Here is an 18,724-nt window from a genome sequence, read left to right as displayed (position 1 = left end):
CGGGGTGCTGGGATCAGACGCACCAGAACAGACCCACAATGACCAGTAACCTTGCAAGGTACAGTATGAAGTTTGCCAATCTTGTTACCCCAGTAGCCTCGTCATAGTGATATGATGAATAGTTTAGCTATGATGGGCAGGGATGCAAAACCACGCTCTGAAGTGTCCTTATCCTCTGTTTGCCAGAAGCTGAGAACGGATGATAGTGGATGATTATCTGATGATTACCTGTTCTATTCATTCCCTCTGAAGCATCTGGCATTGACCACTGTCATAATATAGGATACTGGACTAGATGGACCATTGGTCTGACCCAGTATGGCCATTCTTATGTTTTAAAGACACACATGCATAACTTTACACACATTACTTCAATGTACCTACTCATATGAGTAAAATTACACACCTGGTTGGGCTCTGATCCTTCAAATACTTCAAAAACAGAGATGAAAAAGAATTAATGGACACAAATCAGACATCAGGAATGATAACATTCAAAAACCAGTAGGAGAGCACTTCAATCTCCCTGGACACTCAGTAACTCACAGACTTGAAAAGTTGCCATACTTCAACAAAAAAAACTTCAAAAACAAACTCCAGTGCGAAACCGTAGAGCTGGAACTCATATGCAAACTTGACACTATGAGATTAGGTCTGAATAGAGACTGGGAGTGGCTAGTCCACTACAAAAAATAATGTTCCCTCTTTTGACATTCACACCTTCTCATCAACTGTTGTGAATGGCCTCATCCACCCTGATTGTATTTACCTTGTTAACACTTGCCCTCCTCACTGTGATGTAATTTACCCATCTTTGCATGTGTATATATGCCTACCAAACTGAAGTTTCCACTTCATGCATCCGATGAAGTGAGTTTCTGCCCACAAAAGCTTATGCCCAAATAAATTTGTTAGTCTTTAAGGTGCCACAGGACTCTTGCTCTTTTGCTAAAAACAGACTAGCACAGCTACCCCTCTGGAACTCTTTCTTGAGTGTTACAGCTAATTTAGATACCATCATATTGTATGTATAATCAGGATTATTTGCAGCATTGGGGCCAAAATTCTAAAAATACAGACCTTAGATTGAAGAGAATATAGGTAAAAAGTCAAAGGGCTAAATCTTGACAGCACCAATATCATGATTTGGGCCCAAGATACTTCAGGTATATACTGGGGCACTGTGACAATTAGTGAAAGTACAATGAGATGGACTGGAGAATTTTTTAAACCATAGCTTGCATTCTGCAACCTCCAACTCTGCAGTGGGATTCACTTAGGCTATGTACACACTGCCTGCGGCTCAGATAGATTTTTCCGGTTTGATTGAACGGCAGCGAAGACATGTTTAATCGATCCAGAAGTTGATCTAATAAAACTGCCTCCCCAAAAAGCATAGCGCTGCATCGATGGGAATGCATTTCCTGTCAGCACAGTGGAGACGACATGCTAAAGGAAAGTTATGAAGTCGATGGGAATTACACAAGGTACTCTGTGTAGCTTGCATATCTCCTGTCGACTGCTGCTGAATTTTGCCGGCACTGTAGACCAGGCCATAAATACCTCATGTGGGCTAAATCCTCCTGTGTGGTGGATGTTTTACTCTGACCTACAACGAAGATCTCTGGGGGAGAATATTTGGTGCCAACCATGAGCCTTTGGGACACCTGGGGTGCCCCAAAGGCCTGCACACCCTCAACACCTGTGCCCACGAGGCTTTGTGGTGAGAACCCCTCCACCTTCTCTCCCACAAGCCCTGCACAAGGCCCCTCTCCCCAAGGATTGGGCTGGGTGTAATCATGACCCCTCAAGCCCGCCAAAGGACACCCACCACTTGCTGTTTCTTGACTCATACAGAACTAACCCCACGAAGTGACCCCTCTATGTTGCCGTACCAGGTCCCCATAAGCCCTGCATGTGACACTGCTGAACCCTTGGCCCCCGGGGGACTGATTGAAGCAGCTGAGACTCTGCCCACCCACGCCACCCGCTGGGGGGAAGCGGTGTCATGTGACCAGCCCTGGGCTCCTCTAGGAGGCGCGGCCGGGAGCTGTGAAACAAACAAGCAGCGGAAGTGGGAGTCGTGGAGAGGAAGAGACACACACGCATGTTGAAGTTGATTGTGTGGTTGCCGCGGGCGGCTAGGAGCGCAGAGCGGCGCGGGAGGGCGGCTTGGCGCCGGGAGGGAGGGAGCCATGGCGACGTACGTGAGCGAGCTGGAGGTGGCCAAGAAGAACCTGAGCGAGGCGCTTGGAGAGAACGTGAAGCAGTGAGTGCGCCCTGCTCCCCAGCGCAGCTAGGCCCGTCGAGCCCCGGCCTCGATTTCTGCCCGGCCCCGACTCCCCTAAGGTGTCAGGCAGCGCCCAGGGGCTGAGGCCCTGGCCGAGGAGGGACATCCTTGGGGCTTCGGGCTCGGCCTACGCCGGGGGGGCAGCCCCAGCTTCCCGGTTCTGCCGAAGGGGGGAAGGTGCTGAGGTGGCGCTAGCCCATGGGGGGGGGGGGGGGCACTAAACAGGAATATTTTGCGCCCCCCCCAACACATAATAAGCAAATTGCGGGGGTGGGGCCTCGAGCCGCTGGGGGCCGTAAGCAATTGCTCAGTCTGCTCTGCTCGTGCCTAGGCCGGCTCTGGGAACTAAGCCTGGTCTGCAGCCACGTGGCTGGACTGGCGGGCAAAAGTCAGCCCTGGTCTGGGGCCCCCTGGCTCCTTGTGCGCAGGGTATGATGTCTGCCCCCCGCCTGCGCTGGTGGAGCTGGCAGGCCAAGAGTGCGGGCATTTGAAGGTGAGCAGATCAACACATCCGTTCCTCACCGTAATTAACCACTGGACCAAAGGGTCCTGGTGGAGTCTCCATCACCCAGCATTTTAAAGTCCAGGTTGGATATGTTTTCTCTATAGGTTCTGCTCTAGGAATTAGTGTGAGGAAGTTTTGGGACCCTCGCTCGGCAGGAGGTCGGCCTGGGTGACCACAGTGCTTGCTTTTTGGCCTTACAAGCTATGACTTTATTAATCTATGTGGCATCTGAGAACAGCATTTTTTTTTTTTTCATTCATTAGGAGGGAGCTTGCCCTTTGCAGGTCTAGCTAACAACCATTCAGGTCAGCTTCATTGAGTTCTCTGGCTATTGGGGGTAGTAAGAGTTCAGGAGAATGATGGGGAAGGGTGAGTGATGAAGTAGCAGCCTCTGTCTCTTCTCCCACCAACATATGTTTAACTGATAGAATTAAAACTCCTGATTTTGCGGAAAGCTGGCAAATGTAGCTGGAAAGCACCTGCTGATTTCTGTTGCACTCTAGTTTTGTTTATTTGAGCTGATATTCATGCAGAGAGGCAAGCTTCACGCCCTCTGGGTTTGCACTAGTACATCCTGTTGTGCTGTGAGAAATTGTAGGCCCACATTTTAACACACGTGAGGCTTAATGAGGTTATTTAAGGTCTGCCTGTTTGCAGGTGGAGAAACTGGGCCCAGACCTGTGAAGTGACTTGCTCACAGTCATCCAGCTGACCAGTGGGAGAGCTGGGGCTAGAACTAGTTCTCCTGAGTTGCAGTCCAATGCACTGTGCAAAGAACCACATTGTATCCTGTAGTTAGTGGAGCCACAGCTGTTTGCCACCCTCTCTTGTCAGGGAAAGCTACCTATTCACCATGGCTTTTCAAATTCTGTTGGGCTAACATACGCCAATCACATGTGAGTGGATTGTTCACCTAATTGGAAGTGCTTTCTTTTTCCCCCCCTAAATGTGCCTTTAAAGTTCACATTATTTGCTGCAATATTTTAGTTTTGAATTGAGAATGGGAGGGAAGGGAAATATTGAAAATATGATTCATGATAGTAAATGTGACTGAGAGATGTGACCACATTAAGGAGTCTGTGCTTTTTAGCACTGCCCCCCCCCCCCCCCCCACCACACTCCCTGGGATGGAAACACCTGAAATGGAATGTACGCTGCTCTGCATATGCAGCTACCAGTGCCTGGGTGCATGGGGCTCTCCACCCCTCATGTCCCCTGGTGTGTACTCCAGGAGGTGAGGGCAGCCTTACCACTCACCTCTTGGGCCTTCCTTGAGTGGGTCCTGTGGGAGAGTGTTCCCGTCTGGACCTCACCATTGGGCCCCTGCCCCACAAGCCCCATCGGCTGCCCCCTCCACACCACCCGAGCCAGCTGCGTGACCTGTAGCTGGTTTGTTTCTGAGCCGTGCCTAGGAAACAGCTGTACATGCTCTTGTTCCATACCTTCTACCACCTGTAGGGGTGAGGAGCCTTGGTGGGCTAGTCTGTATTCCACCTTGGTCCTGTGGCTTGCCGCAATATTATTTGGTGGCTCCTTAACAGAGCTGTGAGCACTTGGAACAGTTCATCCTCCCTTCCCGACACTTGCCCCTTCTGTGGTGTGAGAGATCCTGGTGCACATTTACACTGAGTGTGCTGGGTTGCAACCCCTCTTTCAGCTCCTCCAGAACCTTCTCCTTAGGTTCTGGCTGCACTTGTCTCTGCACCTCCTGATCTACACTCACTGCATCAATGGCCCCATGAAGTCGCGAGACCTCCTCATCAACCTCCTTCCGGCACTGGACAAGGTGGCCATCCCTCATATCAGGAGGAGGATGCTGGTTGGAGAGGTGCTCAGTGCCTGTGGGGACCATTTCCTCTCCTTCCTCAGATTACACATCTGGGCAGATTCCTTGGGGCTGTGTCCACTGGCTCCCTGGACACCTTTTGAGGAGCAGTGGGTGCTGTCTGGGGTTCTCTGCTTGGTGTCCCCCTCTGGCTCCCTGATTTTGACCCGATGACTTTATACCTGTTCCTGTTTTTCATTAGTTGTCCTCTGACCTCACTTGAGCCCTAGGCTCAGTGGCTCCTCCCCTTAGGCTGGGGGAGGGGCCTTTAGATGTGGGTGGGCTTGTGCCCATCTGTCCATTCCACCTCCCCACTCCCTCTGGAACTCAATAGGTACCAATGTCTGCTCTGCAAAAAATCCATCCATTTAACAGTAGGGTGTAGGCAGAGAGTGGTGGGAAGGACCTGGGAAACAGCCACAGGAAATGTTATGTCTCCTTTCCTACATGGATTAAAAAACAAAAAGTTTGATTCAACACTATTTGAAAACACACGTCTCTTTTCCCCCTCTGCTCCCTCCCCCCACTTATAGTTGCTGGGAGAGCATTAACTATCCCTGCATTCTCTGCACTCCTCAGCGGAGTCACAAAGTACAATTGCTGTCCTGGCAACGTGGTGGCATGTCTCTTGAATCGTTAAGAACAGGAGTAGGGATCTGTGGGGCTGGGGGAGGGTAAATACAGCTCTACAGATGCATATTGAAATCTCAGTGTTGGGATGGAGGCCTACTCTGCTCCCCTCTGCATCTTTATCTAAGAGGGAAATGGAGGCTTAAGGCACTACTAGGACTCTAAAAAGTAAACTGATATGTTCCTTTGCTTTTATATTTGGATAGAGCCAGCTGCGTTGGCCAGGTGCTATGCTCCCTTCTTCTGCCTCTGTCCACTAAGGAGAGTTTTTGGCACTGACCAGCCCTTAAGATTAAGCTGTTGTGACAGCAAGATGGAGATCTTTCCTGACCTTCAAAAACCCATGCGTTCATTGACACCATTAATGTGACCTATGTGCCCTTTTTAATGGAATGTTTTATTATCCTGAAGAAATGTGCTGGCTGCTATTAAATCCATTTCTGCTAGAGTAAATTCTGCTGGCTGTGGTCCAAGTTCATTATTAAGTTTGTGGCGTTTGCAGACAGCAGGACTCATGATCTCTAGATTTCTAAATTGCGTGGTTACTTTTAGTTTTGGCATTGAAGCTTAAAACGTATGTTGGGTGAAGTCTTTTGAATTTTAAATACCTTCTCTTTTAAGAGAACCACCATTCCAGTGAATGAGAAACTTTAAGGAAATACAGATACTAGTGTAGGTATCTGTCAAGGAATATGTATTAAGAATGCCCACATATGTTAAGAGCTCTTGGTGCTATAGCTGAGGTCCCATGTAAAAGATCAACTCTGATCCCAAATTTGAGACAAATTACCTTCCTAATGGCAGGTGCTGTCCTCAACTCCTAGTATTCCTGGGGCAGATTTGTTTGACTTATATTCAGCAGTAGCCTTTTAATATACAAGATTCTTTGTATTTGAGCTCCCTCTGCTGGTTTTGCTTCTGCATAACTACATCCAGAACTGAGTTGTCCTTACATCCTGATGTTGTTGAGTGACTAGCATTCGTACAAGTGTATGGTGGTGGTGTGTATAAATTTTTGCAAAAGGGGAAAAGGATAATTAGGAGAGAAATAGTTTTTTCCTCCCTACTTCTAAAAGTCTCTACCCCATTTTCCAGTCAGCACAAACTGGTCCTTTAGATGATGTCAGATTCATTTCTCATTAAGAAATGATTTCAAATAACAGTCTTGAAACAAAGAAAAACCTGTAGTGCGGGTGGGTGTCTGGAAGCCATTCTTTATCTCAAAAAATGTGTGTGTGGCTTGGGGGGGGTGTGTGGTCAAGGTTTTCTGACAGATTTGAAGCCTGCAAGTGAAAAACTCAAAGATCTGGGAGTCATCGTGGATAATTCTCTGAAAACATTTGCTCAATGTGCAGCAACAGGCAAAAAAGCCAACAGACTGTTAGGAATCATTAGAAAAGAGAGCGCTAATAAAATAGAAAATATCATAATGCCACTATATAAATCTATGGAATATGCAGTTCTGATCAACCCATCTAAAAATAAGATATATTAGAATTAGAAAAAGTACAGAGAAGGGCAACAAAATGATTAGGGGTATTGAACAGCTTCCATCAGAGGACAGATTAAAAAGCATGGGACTGTTCAGTTTAGTCATCTCTTTTCCAAGCGGGGATATGATAGAGGTGTATAAAATCATGAATGGTGGGAGAAAGTGAATAGGGAAGTGTTATTTACTCCTTCACATAACACAAGATCTAGGGGTCACCTAATGGCATTAATAGACAGTAGGTTTAAGTACTTCTTTACACAATCAACTAGTGAGGCTTGTTGCCAGGGGATGTTGTGAAGGCCACAACTGTAATGGGATTTAAAAAAATTAGAGAAGTTCCTGGAGAATAGGTCCATCAATGGCTATTTGCCAAGATGATCAGGGATGCAATCCTGTAATTTGGATGTCCCTAAATCTCTGGCTGCCAGAAGTTGGGGCTGGAAGATGGGATGATTCACTAGATAAATTGCCCTGTTCTGTTCATTCCCTATGAAGCATCTGGCACAGGTTGCTGTCAGAAGATGGGATCCTGGGCTAGATGGACCATTGATCTGACTCCGTATGCCCATTCTTACGTTCTTAACTCAGATACATGTAGACTTAGAGACTTTAAGGCCAGAAGGGCCCATCATCATCCAGTCTAAACTCCTGCACATCACAGGCCACAGAACCTCACCTCACCTGCCCACTCCTGTAATAGACCCATAACCTCTGGCTGAGTTACTGAAGTCCTCAAATCTTGATTTTAAACTTCAAGTTACAGAGAATCCACCATTTATTCTCATTCAAACCAGCAAGAGACCCATACCTCACGCTGCAAAGGAAGGTGAAACCCCCCAGGGTCTCTGCTAATCTGACCTGGGGGGAAATTTCTTCCCAATCCCAAATATAGTGATCAGTGAGACTCGGATCATGTGGGCGAGATCCACCTGGGAAAGAACTCTGTGTAATAACTCAGAGCCCTCTTCGTCGAGCGTCCCATTTCTGGCCATTGGAGATGTTTGCTAAAAGGAGTCATGGATAGGCCATATACAATTGTAGACAACCTCATCATACCATCTCCTCCATATCAAGCTCAGTCTTGAAACAAGTTAGGTTTTTTTGGCCTCACCATTCCCCTTGGAAGGCTGTTCCAGAATCTTACTCCTCTGGTGGTTAGGAACGTTTGTCAAATTTCTAGCCTCACTTTATTGATGATCAGTTTACATCTATTTGTTCTTGTGCCAACATTGGCACTTAACTCCTCTCCTTCCCTGATGTTTATCCCTCTGATGTATTTATAGAGAGCAATCCTATCTCCATTTTTAGTGTTACTTGTCCTCCAATCTATATCTGGGAAATTAGTCTCCCATAATCACACAATTCCCAGTAATATTTATTTCATTAAAAATATTAAAGATGTCTTTATCCAAATCAGATCCTGGGGGTCTGTAGCAGCCCCAAGCCTAAATATGGTTAGAGCTGGAATACATAAGGGAGTAACCAGCCGATGCAGTGTGATTTAGAAGAAAAAGGCTGCTCCAAAAGCAACCTGTCTTCTCTTTAATAATCTAAAGTTGTAACAATAAAACTAAAAATTAACTTTAATTATTTATTACTTTACGTATTTCACTTAAATTATGAAAACAAATGACACTGATGGTCTAATTTTGTTGTCCCCACTTTCTGATTATCAGTCACTAGCACAATGCTCTTTGGCTTTCCATCACTGCAGGAAACATTTTAATCTTCCTTCTCCACCCTGCTTTAACCTTCTCCATTTTCACTGAAGTTAAAAAAAAAATTACTTCATATTAGATTTTTTTTAAATGTATACATAAAGCTAAATTTTGGACCTAAGCTGCATGACTGTCCATTTAAGAAATGGGAGAAAAGGAATAGATTTAGTAGGTCAAATGATGTTCTTTACAGTGCTTAATAGTCTCTCTCCCATGCACAGATACTGGGCGAACTTGAAACTTTGGTTCAAGCAGAAGATCAGTAAAGAAGAGTTTGATCTGGAAGCTCGCAGACTTCTCACCCAGGATAACGGTAAGAGATGGTCCCTGGAAAACTCCCTTTTCCTCTGGCTTCCCATATTTCCCCAAATACTGGGTTAGTTGCTGCCTGTTACACAATATTGTAGCCACATGAAGTGTGTCTACATAACTCTCACTGCTCCTCTAGAACTTGCCTCCTCTCTTGGGCCACGTGATCTTGACACTGTTGAGATAAGAACCTTCTCCTTTGCAGCTCCTGATCTCATATATAGGCTGAACAACCTATATAATGTACACTGTACAGCAGGGGTGTCAAACTCACTCAAAGTGACGGGCCGGAATCACAGAACCTTTAAGACGCTGGCCCCACAAATCTCTTAAAGTGGCAATGCAGACTTTCGGCGGCTCCAACACTTACTTTCGGCGGCAGGGATCAAAGAGGTTCGCGGGCCACATAACAAAGGTTCGCGGGCCAAATGCGGCCCGCGGGCCGTATGTTTGACACCCCTGCTGTACAGGGTATAAATTGGAGGTGTACCCAGCCTGCAAAATGAATGGGAAAACATGGCAGTGGAAAGTGTAAACAAGGTAGCTTCAAATGGCTGCCTTTGGACTTTATCTGCCATGTTGCTAATGTGAATCTCCGTCTTCAAGTAAAATTTTCTTTCCTGGCATCTATCTGAGTGAACTGTCTTTCTGTTTGCAGTCCATTCTCACAATGATTTCCTCCTGGCTATTCTCACACGTTGCCAAATCTTGGTTTCTGCACCAGGTAAGTGAACAAAAGATCAGTTTAAAAAAAATATATATATCATAGAGCACAGCCCTGAGGAGTGTTTGTGGTTGGCTTGGTTTTTAAGCTATATGCTGTGATTTATTTAGTCTTAAATTGCATGTTGTCTCTTACTGTGGCCTAGGTGCCGTGTGACACACTGGAGATCCTGGTTGGGGCCCTTTAGTTCCTACTGCAATATAAATATGATCACCTGTATTCCAGCACAAGGATTTCCCACTCTTAACTAGAGGCTAATGCTCTGCATTGCCATGAAGGAGACCCAGGTTTGATTTCTAGTCTCATGTTTCTTTGGCTGAGAGTTCTGTGAAGTGTTGTGCTCTGTACCCCACCAACCTTCAGGAGTGAGGGAAGAGAGCTTTTGCTCCATTTCTCCAGTGATCTGCTCAGCATGATGCGAAAATGGTGTTGGCGGGTTCTAAAAAGAGACTGAGACTTCCATCAGAAAGATGGGAACTCTGAGTCATGGAGAGAAGCAGCACTGGGGGAGAGATCCTTTTTTCTGCCCTGCCTCTAGAATAGTGGGGGGAAGGGGAAGCTTCTAGTTGTAAAGTCTATAATGAAAATGTTGCCAATGAATGCAACATCGTTCTGTTAAGCCCCTGCAGCTATCCCATTGTGTCCAGTGTTACAATGATCTGTGATATCTAGTGAGTTTCAGTATTGCTGACACCAGAACATATCTTGGGATGAATGGACCAAAAACTGAGCCACCAGAACCCTTTGAGTGAAAGAGATTCAAACTTCAAATTAAAGTATGAATTTGAGGCTGCTGTGAAGGTCAGGAACAGGCATCTTAGGGTTTTGTGCTGAGCCTTTTTGTATTGTTTACGCTGACTGCATAATACAGTTGAACTTTGCTAACCAAACACCAAAAGTTCTACACACAACCTCAGCTGCTTCTCTCTTGATTTCTTGCGTTGGGATAGCAGCAACTAATACATTGCACTTGACTTTTTTTATAATCTAAACCTTCAGAATAAAAACTGGACAGATTTAATCATAAAACCAACTGTCCTTTCAAAAAGGTTAAGGCAATGGACTAGGATTGGGCAGTTCTGGGTTCCATTCCCAGTAGTGACACAGATATCATGTGCAACCTTGGGCAGGAAGGGCTCAGGCTTTGGTGTGGAAGGGAACTCTGCTCCTGTTTAGGCACCTCCATGAGCGCCCAGATTTTCAGTAAGGGTTTGCACTGCACTTGCAGCTCCTGCTGAGAACAATGGGATTTCCTGGGTGCTGAGCAAGTACACGTCAAAAATCTGGTCCTTCATTTCTCAGTGCCTCCTCTTCCCATCGTACAGCTGGGGAAAACACTTCTCCACCTCACAGGAGTGATGGGAGTATAAATCCATACCAAGTTGGGAGGCACTTGGGTGTTACAGTGGCAGGCACTGAGTAAGTACCTGGACAGACAAAGCATCACATGAGTGCTCTGTGTTATAATAAGAATCAGGTTAGAGCTGCTCACATTCTGTTCTCTGTTGGTGATTTCGTGGGAGATTCTTGTTAGACCCCTGAGATTACTAAACTTGTGGAAATAGCCTCATTCAGTGTTTTTGTTCCTAGGAAGACTTCCAAAAACTTTCTTTTTGCTTTCATGTGCCTGTTTTTTCTCCCACTGAGGGAAATCCTACTGAAGTGTAAATTCAGTTTTATAGGGTCTCTGATCCATCTTGATGAGCAAAGCCATGAGTTGTTTTTTAACTAATCCTTGCTTCTACAAGGACCCAATTTCTTTTTCAGTAATCTTGGGCTGACAAATACTTGGAGCTATATTTATCTACACCTGAGACTGGATAACTTTTTTTTTTTTTTTTTTTTTTTTTTTTTTTTTAAATTATACCAGGGTTGGCAACACATTTTGGTTTAAGGGCCATTAAATCTGATAGATGGGGATGGGTTGACCATGTCCCATTTGCCTCCAAAGAAAGAGGGAGAGGTGAAAGGAAGAAATGTGTGAGGAAGAAATGGGAATAAAGCGACAACTGGAAACAGAAGAGAGTGATCACAAAGATTTTTCTAAACATTTGTCCTTTTCTATTCTGGCCAAGAAAATAAAATACTGAAAAACAAATAAATTAAAGAAATAAATGGTTAGTATGGTTTGGGTTCTTTTCTGTAACATATCCTTCTAGCTTCATCTCTGCTAGTACCTCTTTTTTTCCTTTCTCTACTGTTGCTGATGTAGAAAGTGTTGGAAAAGTCTCAAATGCCAGCTCCTTCCTTCACTGTACAGCCGCTACCCCTATGGCAAAGGAGTGCAAGCCCTGAGAAAAACAGCTGTGTCCTCTTTCTTAGCTTGTTGCCTTTGTTAACAAGGCTAGAAGCTGGCTAGCTCCCCGGTGGAGTGGTTACCAAAAAACCCTGCTCGTGAAGCTGGCAGATCTTTAACTGCACAAGAGTAGCAGTTAAAGCTTCCCACGTGCTAATGCTGCTCTCTTGGATGTGCTCAGTGAGTCGAAGTTACCACAGCAAGGCAAGCTCTATAAATCAGTAAAACGAATGTACGCTGTCACTTATAATGCTATTTCTAGCATCTCTAATTATGGAAAGAGTTGCAGTTCCTTAATATTACACTAGATGACAGCTACTGGCCGTGTGGATTTGTGTGTTGTAACACACACTCAATGGTGCAGTTGATGTTGCTAGAGCCTCCTTGACTCTGAACCTGTTGATATTGTTGCAGTTTGCAAAATCTCAAGGCTTAACATTATATTAACCTTTTTGCATAAAAGCAGTAAGGGACTGGTGGCAGAAAGCTTAGTAGCAATAAATGGAATCATAGCATCTGTCTATGCAGGCAGTAAAACTGCACTGGTTGTCTCTAAATGCCTTATAAATTCTCAAAATAAATTCATTAGGGAATTTCTGGCTTTCTCCCTATTCACTTTTTTTTTTTTTTTTTTTTTTTTAAAGTTGTTGAAAGGTGGGTTAGATAAAGAGGTTTTATGCTGTGGTAGTGTTGATCACTTCCAGCCTTGTGTTCCATACTTGAAGTCAACCTGATGAACAGTCAGTTTCCTTTGTCACTCTTGAGGGTCCCAGTTGTAGTGGAGTTCAGCTGTCATGACTTCAGAGAGCATGGGGCAGTCCCTCAGCATAGCTGGGGTGACTCGTACAGAGAGGCCTTTTTGAGGATAAGGACTGAAATCTTGAACTTGCTGCTGTATTGACGTCTGAGCCAATGCAAAAAACTCCCGCTCTCTATGATGTGCTCTTTGTAATCTGTCTTGCTCAATAAGAAGACAGCTGTGTTTTTGAACAAGTGTGCTTTTCTTTTTCTGCACTACGGTTTGGATATCTGTGATAACAAATTCTTGTTCTTCATAGTCAGTTTCTCTTCCCTCTCTGCCCCGATATCACTGAGCAAATGGTGGGGGCTTGTAGCAATAAAACAGGTCTTCTTTACATCTCTGGTCCTTAGTTAGAAATGTACTAGGAATACTATATAAGCCAAACTGACTAGCCTACAAACTAAATAGGTAAACAGTAACTGCTCTAAGATCCTTGAGAAATAAGCACATCCTGAACTAAACAGCTGCACTATATAGAGTGCAACCACCCCACACAATCAAACTAAACAATTAGCCATGACACTCGATGAAACAAATATAAATTAAAAAAAGCACAGATTCAACCATTCTTCTAAATTAAACTTATATTTTTAAAATAGCTCATAAAACAACATGCAGAAACAAAATGGCAGCTGTTAGAAGCAAATCAATCCATTTACATCATAAAGAGCATTAATTTCAAAGTCTCTTATTTTTGTTGCTGACTGGGTAACTGCCTGTATAACTGAAACAATACCACTGCATCTCAACCATACTAATTCTTGAGCCAAGGAAGCAAAAGATTTCTGGGCTAAGATGGGAGATAGATGTTTATTTGTCAAATGACAGAAAAAATTACAAAATAGTAGGTAATGTGGTGACTCTTCAAGCTGGCCAGACCCCCATGGGCAAAAGTGGTGGTGCTGTTTATTGCTATTTTACTTACCTGCCAAATAAACTGACTGCATTGTTTGAAAACAAAGAGCCCTAAGGGCCCTCCTTAGCTGCTGTTTGTTCAAAATTTCCAAATATTTTCAACTCTATGGATGGCCTTTAGATAAGGGAGCCAAGGAGACATTTGTTACGTTAACATCTGTCATAGCTGGTATATCTTCACCTCTAGGCTTAATCAAAGTTTTCATATACTTAGAGTGCTGGCCAGGCCAAGTTCCAAATCCCCCCCTGAGCTCCATACCACTCTCTCCTGTATTGCTACATTAGAAACCCTTGGCATTTTTGGAGTTTGATTTCTGAGTGGAGATATCATGCTGCAGTCAGGCCTGTGACTTTTTCCCTTCTAGAAACATTATTAAAAACCAGGGTCACAGCCCAGTTATGGGTAGGATTTCTCAATTTTAAATCTGGCATACTTCCTATTAAACAAGGTTGAGAGGTTGGAATAACTCACGAAACCATGAGGCTGCTTTCTTACTCTCTAGGGTACAGGAAGTAATCGCAGAAATGGCGTGAGTATTCACATTACCCTCCTGGTACATTCATGCTCCATATTCTGCGGTGTGGAGCTCGGACTGAAACGGCTCAGCTCTTCTGAATCAGAAGGAATTCGGGGGCTAAAACCTCTCAGATTTTTTTTTTTCTTTTTTCCCAGACCTACCAAAATCCCCCTAACATAACTCTGAAGTGCAAAAAGCTTTCCTTTGTTTCTGACCTTCTTTAAACACCATTTCCACTAACTTCCCTATAGTCCAATAATCACAGAATTATTAACCCCACCCTAACATGTCTGTGCTATTGTCTGATTTTGTATTGTTTTGGTCTTGGACAAGTTGTAAAGTTGCGTAATTTTATTGGGTAGCCTGTGAAATGTGTGGTAAGCCATTTATCTTTTTGTTTGTTTCTTTAATAAAACAAAATGATCATGCAGGATACTGACTCTGATAAGCCTGGAGGAGGGGCAATACGATGCCAATGCACAGAGCTGGGGCCTCAGACACTCTGAGCGTAAACATAAAGGAGAGGTTTGGTTGCATATTGGACACATTATCACGAGCGTGCCGGACAGCCGTTACTTCACAGGAAGCAATCCCAATCTTTGTTCATTAGCTAAGTGTGAGGCTCCCACTAAAGAGCTCAAACTGGGGGCAAGGCAGGTGTCTGATAGAATGAAAAAGTCCATCAATTAGCCCCTCTCCCCAAGGTAAGGGAGTGGGCGTTGGTGTGCAAGATTTCTGTAAACATTTCAGCACCTGGACAGGACTCCCCTTGCCAAGGGTAGATGGGATTATAAAGTCTGAACAGGAGTCTGGCCAGCAGTGGCAATGGAAGTACAAGCAGCTAACTCCTGAGCAATGTCCAGACCTTCTGGTGTGATATCCCCTCATAACCATCCTTGCTGGGGTTGGTTCTGCTCGGTTCTTCCTCATCCTTCCCTCACTTCCACATAGTGCTAGCTCTCTGTCTGCTTCCTGGGTCTCTACCCTGCTGCAGCTTCTTTCACACTCCCCTGCCCTTTAACATATTGAAGGATGAATGTGACCTTTGTGTACGAAGGCCCTGATCCAATGCTTATTAAATTCAATGGAAAGACTTACCCTGGACTTCAGTCAAACCCAATGAGCTGGACTCTGCTACCCTCACTCATGCTGGGTAGCACCTCACTCTGCCAAGCTGTCCCCTGGGTACTTCAGTCGGACCACTCGGGGTGTCTGATACCGATCAATGTGAGTAAGGGGGGTTGGAATTTGGCCCAAAGTGTTGGACCAATATGTTAGTGCAAATCTACCTTTCAACGAGCCTGTACATAAACTTCAAATTTAACTTTGTTGTTGTCTTACAGGAATTGAATACTTGCCAGACACTGAATATTGATAGGCTAATAGCTCATGCTGTTTGAGGACATGACCATCTTTTTTTACAAAACTCAATCTTTTCAATAGTGTGTGTGTGTGTGTGTGTGTGTGTGTGTGTGTGTGTGTGTGTGTGTGTGTGTGTGTGTGTGTGTGTGTGTGTGTGTGTGTGTGTGTGTGTGATATTTACACAATCCTTTTCAAAATGACTTACAAACTACCATGCAGGATGACTCTGCTAGTGAACTGCAGCCACTTCTGGGGGGGACATCTGGCAACTGTCTAACAGTGCATGACAGTACTACACAGCTGAACATGAAGAGTACGTTTTTAGAACTGAACATGTAGAGGGAATTTACTTCGGCTGACCATAATTCCTAGAGTTGGAATATGGCCAGGCTGCTGACACCAAGATCCCAACTCTTAAAAAGAATCTCATGAGATCTTTAAGGACCGCAAGTGATCAGGACCTTGATTTTAAGTCTCATCTGAAATATGCAAAGTACTTAAAGCACTGTAAAGTATCTCATGTGTTTAAAGATAGATACAATGGAATTCTTCATGTGCTTAAAGTTAGGCATAGGCTTCATTGCTTTGCTAGAACAGGCCTAGCAGCACAGTTCATCCCAGTGCTACTTTTAATGCTTAAACAGCAACTTTAAATATTTCAATGTTAAGCATCTTGGAAGTGTCTGCTGCCCTGTGTGTGTGAGGGAGAGGAGTGCTATTGAGGGGGGCTGCATGGGAAGCATTGCCCCTTCCCCCCACAAAAACTTCTGCCTCCGTGGCCCCGAGCAACTTCGTTCCATCCCCATGGTTTCTCTGCAATGCTCTATTTCCCTCCCTTTCCACTAGACGAGTTAAGGTGGTTGTGCTGTGTTGCATAGAGAGAAACTCCTAATCTGAGTGTGCAACTCCAGTTTGGTTTAAGAATTATATATTTAACCATAGCTGGTGATTTCCGTAGCGTTAATGTGCATGGTCATACAGTGATGTGTTGAGTGGTGTATTGGGTTTGGATTTGTAGCTAGCAGTCTATTGTCTAACCTTTTTTTTTTTTTTTTTTTTTTTTTAAATGGGAAATAGGAAACGATTGCGGTGCAGAAAATTGTTTTAAAAATACATTTTATTCTCTTATTAGTAATTCTTTCAAGTCAACATGGTTGTAGGGACTGCTGTACCAAGAAACCCTTGTGCTTTTGGGGTTATCTATGGAGCTCTTACTAATTTTTTTTCACCTTGAGGCAGCTGTTTGTCAGGGGAAGTACAAAAATATTAAATCCTACATATAAGGGATATTCCCTAACATTCATTAACAGACGATGCAATGCCCTGGTATTTTTCCATCCCCCAATACAATTTGAGTTCTCTAAGATGTTCCCCCACCTACAGTTGTCCTCAAAAGTTTAGATAATTGTTTTGGAAAGGAAAAGCTTTTTCTGGGTGCTGTCATTCTTGTATTGTACAGTTAAGGGACTAGAAAGGGAAATTCCAAGCACTAATTCCTTAGTCAGATTCATCTAGTGTGAGATTGCTTTGTGAAATATATTGTACAGTCTGGAATCCATAGAACTTTCAGAGTAATTGTCATCACTAAAACCCAGTGAATACATTTCTGGCTCTTTTTTCGATATATGAATTTGTATTTTGCATAATAGCAATTACACTGGGTATATAGGACGTGCCTAAATAATTCGGGCCCAGTTCTGTGGGGGTCAGAGCAATTTCCACTCCATGGCTTATGTAGGAGATGAGGAAGCTAAACACCTTGTAGGAGTCACTTGGAACTCTGCAGAGTCTGACTTTAACTATGCTTCTCAAGTACCTGAAGTCATTCAGTCCATGACTTACTGCTTAATAACAGTCCATATAAGTCATCCACCAATACATGTCCTTTTAGGTAGGTGTAGTGTTGTCTTAGCCATTATATACATGTGACTTTATGATAGATGCATGAGGCTATTGACGTTTAAAAACCTTGCAAGAAAGGAACAATGTAGTTCAGATAATTTCCCTCTTAAGTAATAGAATTATTGCTCAGATACATGGTTTTAGTAGTTGAGAGTCAACAAGCCAAATAGTGTAAAATAGAAATGGTTCATGCACTTAAATTGGAAAGGACGGAAGTGCTCTTCAGTGGTGTCAGAAGTTTCTGGGTTTTGTCTTGTTTTTAACTGTCTGAACTAAATTATATTGGCTACAAATTGGAGTGACCTTCCCCTCCCCACATTTTTCCTTCTCTTCTATTTTCAGAGGGTGCTGGGTCTCTGCCATGGACAGGAGGCTCTGCGACTAAACCTGGAAAGCCCAAAGGAAAGAAAAAGTTTTCTTCAGTTCGGCAGAAGTTTGATGTAAGTTTATATTCAAGAAGAATCTCGGCTCTGCTGAGCACTCTAGAAATGAAGAGCTGGTAACCTGTGTGCACTAAATGGCCGCTCTGTTAGTTGGAACAGCTAAGATGCTTTACCTCATTCCAGCAGAAGCGTTTGTATTACAGCAATAAGTATTAAGGTGTAATTACCAGACAAGTCTCTCTGTCTAGATATTTATAATTTCATGCTCTCCCTAATCTTTGGCTCACTTTAAAAGGCCAAGTGCTTCATGATGCAAAAGACCATTGTTTCATATAGTTACCATTACGCTTACCCCTTCTTCTCAAATTGATTAGCTGTGTGAGCCTGGCTGGGCTAACAAATTCCACGTTGCTTTGGGCCCTCTGAGTGGATGGGTGCAGCACTTCCTTTTAAACGGACCACTCTTAAAAGGCTCCAACTTTCTTAAGTGAAAATACTTTGGAGTGCCTCTTCTCTGGATAGGCTTTTCCCCATGGGGAGGGGGAGAAACACATAGGTCTAGGTTCTCCTTTACACTAATGCCCCTTCACACCACTCTGGCATTGTAAAGGGGCTGTAAAGTGGGCCCACTTTGAGGCTCTTTTACACTGCCAGAGTGGTGTATAGGGCATTAGTGTTCAATCAGAATTGGGCCCATACACACCTGAGACTAAATTTGACCCTGGTATAATCAGGCACTGTAATACTGTTTACAAACAGCAGTTTTAAAGGGCTGTGAACCCAGTGGAAGCAGAATTGTATTTAGAAATTACCAAGGCGATTCAGATAATATTTCTTACTATTCACCCAGTCTGGGCCAAAACTGGAACAGCAATGCATACAAATTCTCAGTAATCTTTTCACACTAAGCAATGAGGAGAATCTGGTTTGGTGGTGAACATAGAACTTGGTTTGTTTAAAAAATGTGAATGTATATATACTGTAGGGGTGCATTTTTTTTTTTTCAGGAGTGGATGGTAGTGTAGTACTCTCTAACATTTTTATCAGAATGAA

The 18,724-nt window shown here is 43.9% G+C and overlaps 1 protein-coding gene across 1 annotated transcript in view; it reads left to right on the top strand.

The window, feature by feature from the left end:
- Positions 1–2,063: 2,063 nt before the first annotated feature.
- The window catches only part of TADA1 (transcriptional adaptor 1), a 28,392-nt gene continuing 11,731 nt past the window's right edge, over positions 2,064–18,724 (top strand). The window contains exons 1-4 of the mRNA XM_067535128.1: positions 2,064–2,269; positions 8,682–8,773; positions 9,428–9,493; positions 17,631–17,728. Coding sequence (XP_067391229.1) covers positions 2,196–2,269; positions 8,682–8,773; positions 9,428–9,493; positions 17,631–17,728 — 330 coding nt within the window. The 5' untranslated portion in view covers positions 2,064–2,195. The remainder of the gene's footprint in view (positions 2,270–8,681; positions 8,774–9,427; positions 9,494–17,630; positions 17,729–18,724) is intronic.

This window comes from Emydura macquarii, unplaced genomic scaffold (genome assembly GCF_026122565.2).
Source record: "Emydura macquarii macquarii isolate MOO-44397 ecotype Brisbane River unplaced genomic scaffold, CSIRO-AGI_Emac_v2 contig_3477, whole genome shotgun sequence".
In the NCBI taxonomy this organism is placed as follows: domain Eukaryota; kingdom Metazoa; phylum Chordata; order Testudines; family Chelidae; genus Emydura; species Emydura macquarii.
The sequence above is the reverse complement of the archived record's forward strand: the minus strand, read 5'-3'. Positions and strand labels throughout refer to the sequence as shown.